At 57.0% G+C, this 5,849-nt stretch overlaps 3 protein-coding genes across 3 annotated transcripts; 2 read left to right on the plus strand and 1 right to left on the minus strand.

The window, feature by feature from the left end:
* Positions 1-849: 849 nt before the first annotated feature.
* On the plus strand, positions 850-1,548 carry GNI_153740 (hypothetical protein; the record flags this gene model as incomplete). The annotated part of the gene is made up of 1 exon (XM_011134537.1): positions 850-1,548. One exon carries the CDS (start codon positions 850-852, stop codon positions 1,546-1,548), a length of 699 nt encoding a protein of 232 aa, XP_011132839.1.
* Positions 1,549-2,495: 947 nt separating this feature from the next.
* GNI_153750 (putative transmembrane protein) lies at positions 2,496-4,315 on the plus strand (the record flags this gene model as incomplete). Its single annotated transcript, XM_011134538.1, has 2 exons — positions 2,496-4,032; positions 4,095-4,315. The coding sequence occupies 2 exons, from the start codon at positions 2,496-2,498 to the stop codon at positions 4,313-4,315; spliced, it is 1,758 nt and encodes a 585-aa protein (XP_011132840.1).
* A 449-nt stretch (positions 4,316-4,764) lies between these two features.
* GNI_153760 (putative transmembrane protein) lies at positions 4,765-5,706 on the minus strand (the record flags this gene model as incomplete). Its single annotated transcript, XM_011134539.1, has 1 exon — positions 4,765-5,706. The coding sequence occupies one exon, from the start codon at positions 5,704-5,706 to the stop codon at positions 4,765-4,767; it is 942 nt and encodes a 313-aa protein (XP_011132841.1).
* Positions 5,707-5,849: the final 143 nt, after the last annotated feature.

Below are 5,849 nucleotides of genomic sequence, written 5' to 3' on the forward strand. Positions count from 1 at the left end.
AACAGAAGAGTGCCAATGACCTTACCCGTGACGATGTACCGAACAGAAGAGTGCCAATGACCTTACCCGTGACGATGTACTGAACAGAAGAGTGCCAATGACCTTACCCGTGGCGATGTACCGAACAGAAGAGTGCCAATGACCTTACCCGTGACGATGTACTCGTTTTGGTTAACGTTGTCACTATGGGCGTATGTCCCTACTCAGCCATAAACTCGAAGACCACCGACTCGCCATACGAAATGGGTCACCATTTGCACCGTTTAAGACCGGTCTTAAGATTACTAAAGGAGCACACTATCGCCACGCACTTAACCAGGTTAGAGACAATGATAGTAACCAAGCTGCCTCAACAAAAAGTGAGGGAGGGGCCGTGCCGCGGCTCTCCTAAGAACCACTGTCCGTGGAAGGTCTGAGTTCCAGTCCCGTTTTAACCACAAACCAGCCGGCTGCCACCTTCAGTTCACTGCCTGCCACACACCCTCTAGTTCGCGCGTTCTGGTTCGGACCAGCGGCGCAAAACGGAACACAGGGGGCAACTTCAGCTCTCTCCGGGACCTGTTCTCTGTTGCAGCCCCCAATTTGAGAAAGTGAACCGTCGGGGTGTGCCACCGGGACCCGTCGCTCGCCATCGGCAGAGCTCTTCATTGTTTTTGTATGGCGTGAACCAACCACATCTTGACGCCCCGTTCAGCCCTCGGGTCACAATCAGTTCAGTTGACGACAGCCACAATCAGTTCAGTATTTCTATACAACGTCACCTACTGGATAGTCGGATCCAGGCTTCCGTTCGATTGCCTGGTATCGTTGGCCGTGGGAATGGCTTAATTATTTTTCGGACCGTCGAAGATGCGGACGTTGAAGAGCGGAGCAAGTGGCTTACGGCGTTTCGATTTGTTGTTGATGGTGCGGCGTCTGTACGGCGGCCGGACGATGATGGACGACTATGTGGCGCGGGTGGTGACGATCCACGCCCGCGGTGGTGAGGCCACGTTCTTGGCCCTGGGCCCGAAGGCAGTTGCCGGGTTGTCGGGCGTGGGTCCCGGCTGGTTCCGTCGCTACCACCGAATGATTCTGTGGTCGCCCAAGGGGGCGCCCGCGAATGACCCGCGGGCGGAGGCGGCGCTCGTAAGCGCTCGATTGCGATTCGTTAAACACGAATACAAGGCCCTGGATGAGGTCGGCCTGGAGGGGAACGACCCGGAGCTGGTCTACTCAGAAGGGGATGACCCAAAAGGGGATGACCCAGAAGGGGATGACCCAGAAGGGGATGACCCAGAAGGGGATGACCCAGAAGGGGATGACCCAGAGGAGAATGAGATGTTGATGGTTATGTCGCGGCCTGTGTACAAGACGGAGTTGAAGGAGCTACAGCTGATGCCCAAGGACTGGTGGACGGTGGTGAAAAGGTCGGCTGTGGTGAAACCGACCGGAAAACACTTGGACTCCACTACGACGATGAACTCCACTACGACGATGAGTCCATCCACTAGTTCGAATGTAACCCTGAAGTCCTGGGAGGAGATTGAGATGGATGTTTTGGGCTGAAATGGACGTGGATCTTTTGTGCTCAAATGGACAGGATGCTCTGGCCACGTCGACTGTGTCCCGTCTGTCTCCGTCTGGTTGTATATGGGTTGTCCATCACGGGTTGGGGCAGGCATTGCCGGTGTTGTGTTTGGCGTCAATGACGGTGATGTCGGGTAGTTGGGTTTGCATTTGCAGTTAGTGTCAGTGGGTTAGTGTCAGTGGGTTCGTTTGATATCTTGTCCTGAACGTTGAGCCAGGCTGGCCCTCCCAACGTCCCTGTGGGTAGTCCTTGCTGGTGCACCGGTGGTGTCTTCAGGGTCGCGCAGAATGCGATGACCAGCCAGCCAGCCATGTGCGCAGCTTGCGTAGATCTTCTTTACCCTGAGGTGGATAGGCCGTTGTAATGGAGACCCGGCAGGTTAGGGTTCCCCTCCTCGACGTACGCTTTGACGGCGTACGCTTTGACGGCGTGTCGGAGCTGGCCGTAGGCGTTCTAGTCACGTCCTGCCACTCGTAGGTTTCGTCTTTCTTCAGCACGTCGAATAGCGGCGCCGTATGTTCTAAAACTCCGGGTCTCAGATTGCCGCACATCCCTATGAAGCTTTTTTCTTGCTTGTGCGTTGACAATTCCTCGGGACTTCTTCTCCTGAACCTTTATGCCCGCCCGTCCGTCTGGCCGACGACGTGCCCGAGGTACTTCACCTCATCCTTGAACCCACCGGCCCTCCACGTCGCGGTGGTAAGTCGTGCGAATGAATAATTCGTACAATTATGCTTCGTATGGCTCAGTGTACCTCGGGCGCTATTCGTGGTTACATCAGGACGAGCTTATTTTGCCAGGACTGCGATCGCGCCAGAAACTTGTTCGGCCTCTCTGATCGCTCTGGCCAGTCAGTCCCGTGGCGGTGGCCTCCTCCTGTGGCGGCCGGGCGTGATTTTTACACCAGTTTTTTGGGGACGTCGAAATGCGTACGCTGAAGAGTGAAGCGAGTGGTGTGTCGGGGAGTGGATTGTTGTCGGTGCTGATGCTTCCGGATGGTAGTCGAACGGAATTGGATCGTTGTGTGGCTCAGGTAGTGACGATACGCGCGGGCGGCGGAGATGTGACAGCTTTGGTGTTGGCGCCAAGCACGGCGTTTGAGATAGGATGGGCTGCGAGCGAGCGGACGCCGTTACAGACGGTAGTGGTGGAGGGCGAGAACTACGACTGGTTCCATCACTGGGACCGCATGATGGTGTGGCGTCCGAAGGAGGGGCCGCCGAACGACCAACGTGCGGAGGCGGCCCTGCTTGGCGCGCTGCGGCGCCGCTTGGCGCACAGCACGCCACAGGGGACATACGAGGTGGACGCGTTATGTGCCGAGGTCTTTCACAACGACGTGGGCGAGCTGTACCGCATTCTCGCGGGGGGGGAAAACGCGGCAATGGGGTACGAGATGGGGTACGAGATGGGGTACGAGATGCAGCGTCTTAACGGCGCCGACGACGTCTCGGTGACCCTAACTCGGCCGGTGGACGTGTCGGAGTTGAAGGAGGTCTCGGCCAAGGTGCCTAAGGACTGGCTGCCGGTGCTGCAAAGGTCGGCGGTGAAAGGCAACGGGGACCGTGAGGTGGGGCGGCTGGAGGCTATGCGGCGATCCCGTCACATGCCAGAAGTCTGCGGGTACGTCGGCGTGCTCTCGTTGGTTGGAATCTGTGGCCTGGTCGGGTACCAGCTATGGTCATCGCATAAGTCTAGGATGGCGGCCTTCCTGGCGTCCAGCACCAGGAGTAATTGCCCCGCCCTGGACGACCCGAAGGTCTCCCTCATTTACACGGACCACCTGACTAACTCCTGGACGCCGGGAGCCCCTACGCCGCTGGCACCCTGCGGCAGTGGCACACTCGTCTGCGGCAACAACTCGCTCACTACGCACTGTGATGCCTTCGGCAGCCCCTGGCCCGACTCTTTCCCGCGAGTTTGGAACATTACCGGAAAGCACGCGTTCGACAAATGTGCCGTATTCTGCCACACCTCCGAAGAAGTAAACAGCTCTCTCGCCAAACGACTCACCGCCCGCTTTCCCTTCCAAGACCCAGCGACGAATCTGACGCTCCCCCCCACCATGCTCGCCAGGTCACCCATGGAGCAAGCTCAGCAACTCATCGCAGCACTCATAGTAAACAACAGCTGCTCAGGTTTGGCCGCCTCGAGGGAAGAGCTTAATGCCTTCATCAACTCCGACTGCGTGTGCGACGTGGCGAATGTAACGTGTGTGGTTAAGGTTAAGAGATCTGGCGATGAGTTCAAAGCAACAGTCACCGATCTGGAAGTGCCCCTCACCAAGGTGTCGGCCTCCTTTGGCGACTACCCGGAGAAGGACTACGAGACCCACGATTGCGAGTACGAATGCTCCAATCTGAATAAAGACGTTATGACAGGGGAGCACGACAGGCAAACCATGGCACGGCAGCACGCTAGCGGTCACTCCAATGTCTCATCAAACATGACTACGAGTACGAGTACTAGTGCAGCCACCAGTACTACTGCAATCACGCGCATCAAGTCCAATAGTTCGTTTAAGAGTTCGCCCTCAAGTACGACCAAGAGCCCAAGTACGACCAAGAGCGCAAGTACGACCAAGAGCACAAGTACGATCAAAAGCACAAGTACGATCAAGAGCACAAGTACGATCAAGAGCACAAGTACGATCAAGAGCCCAAGTACGACCAAGAGCACAAGTACGACCAAGAGCACAAGTATCGGTACAACCACGAGTGCAACCACCAGCTCGAAACTACTTAAACCACTTAAAGGCGGACCACGGCGTCCGAAGAAGCACAAATCCAGCAGATCATCCACCAGTGCGACCAAGAGTACGAGTACAGCCACCAGTAAGAGCTAGCCATGTTTTTAATTCACCCATCCGCCATGGTTTATCTGCATTCATGATCGGCCGTGATTTCATGATCGGCCGTGATTTCATGATCGGCCGTGATTTCATGATTGGCCGTGATTTACCTGCACGAATGTAGTCAAGCCGATCATCCGAACTCACAATTTGTTCCACGGTGCGATTTGATCTTCACCTCCACGGTGCGATTTGATCTTCACCTCCACGGTGCGATTTGATCTTCACCCATACAGCATGCACTTGCGTCTAAGTGCAGTTCGGGTGAATTCTCGTTGGTTGGGTGGTCCCAACTCCAAGTCGTGGGGTGGTCGGTTCCTGGAGCACCAACTCTAAGTCGTACTTAAGCAGTGCTTCGGTTGTAGCATTCGTGAGAGCAGTTGTTGACGCTGTATTCCTGTTCCGGGTATTCGGCGAAGGAACCAGATACCGTGGGCAGGGGTTCACCAAAGTCGGTGAGAGTGACATTATGCGTTGTCTGGTCGCTATTTACCACCACCTCGCAGGTAACGTGGGCAACGTCGCAGTGGCAGTCGTGTAGGTTGTTGATTTCCCGCCACGAGACGCCTGTGCCTGAGCACTTGGGGTTGCGAATGAGTGACGCGACGACTCGTTGGACTTGCTCCTCGGGCGATATGCTCGACTGGTCCGGGAGGGGGAAATGTTTGAGAAGCCTTCTGCCGAGAGCGCTGTTTACTTCGTCGGGAGTTCGACAGAAGACGGCGCACTTATCGAATGGGAGCGGGCGCGACCGAGTGGCAGAGTGCCAGGCGCCTAGGAAGGGATCGGGCCAGGGGCTTCCGAACTGGTGACAGTTCCAGAAGAAGGACATCTTTTGGCAGTACAGGACGCCGCTGTCGCAGGGTTCCGTCGGCAAGGACTCTCCCACCTTCCAGAGCGGGTTCACACCGAGGGCGGTCGCCGGACCCATTTCCCAGCAGTTAGGGGGCAGCGACGAGGGTTTTTTGTACTCAAGATATGCTCTCCGCTGCGCTGCGCTCTTACGATATTCGTTCCCCGCCCAGATCGTGGAGCCTATGATGAGAGTACCGACGGCTCCATAGATTATTGTCGACCACGGCAATGTCCTCAGCCACAGGCGCCACGGCAGTGGCGGAGCCTTCAGGTTCCCGTCAGCGCCACCGAGCCACAGCTCACTCTCCCCCACCGCCGACCTTTGCAGCACCGGCTCCCAGTCCTCGGGCACGAGCGCGAAGAGCTCTTTCAACTCCGACACGTAGACCGGCCGAGCCAGATACACCGAGACGTCGTCCAGAGGCTGCATCTCGTACCCCACTTCGCCCACGACGACCTCTGGGATGCGATACAGCCCTTTCACGCCGCGGTCAAAGACCTCGACACACAGTGCGTCCGCCGCGGCGACCGACGCGGGGTCGTCCTGCGCCACGCTTCGCTCAAGCCGTCGCC

The sequence above is a fragment of the Gregarina niphandrodes genome, assembly GCF_000223845.1.
Source record: "Gregarina niphandrodes unplaced genomic scaffold scaffold00044, whole genome shotgun sequence".
In the NCBI taxonomy this organism is placed as follows: Eukaryota; Apicomplexa; class Conoidasida; order Eugregarinorida; family Gregarinidae; genus Gregarina; species Gregarina niphandrodes.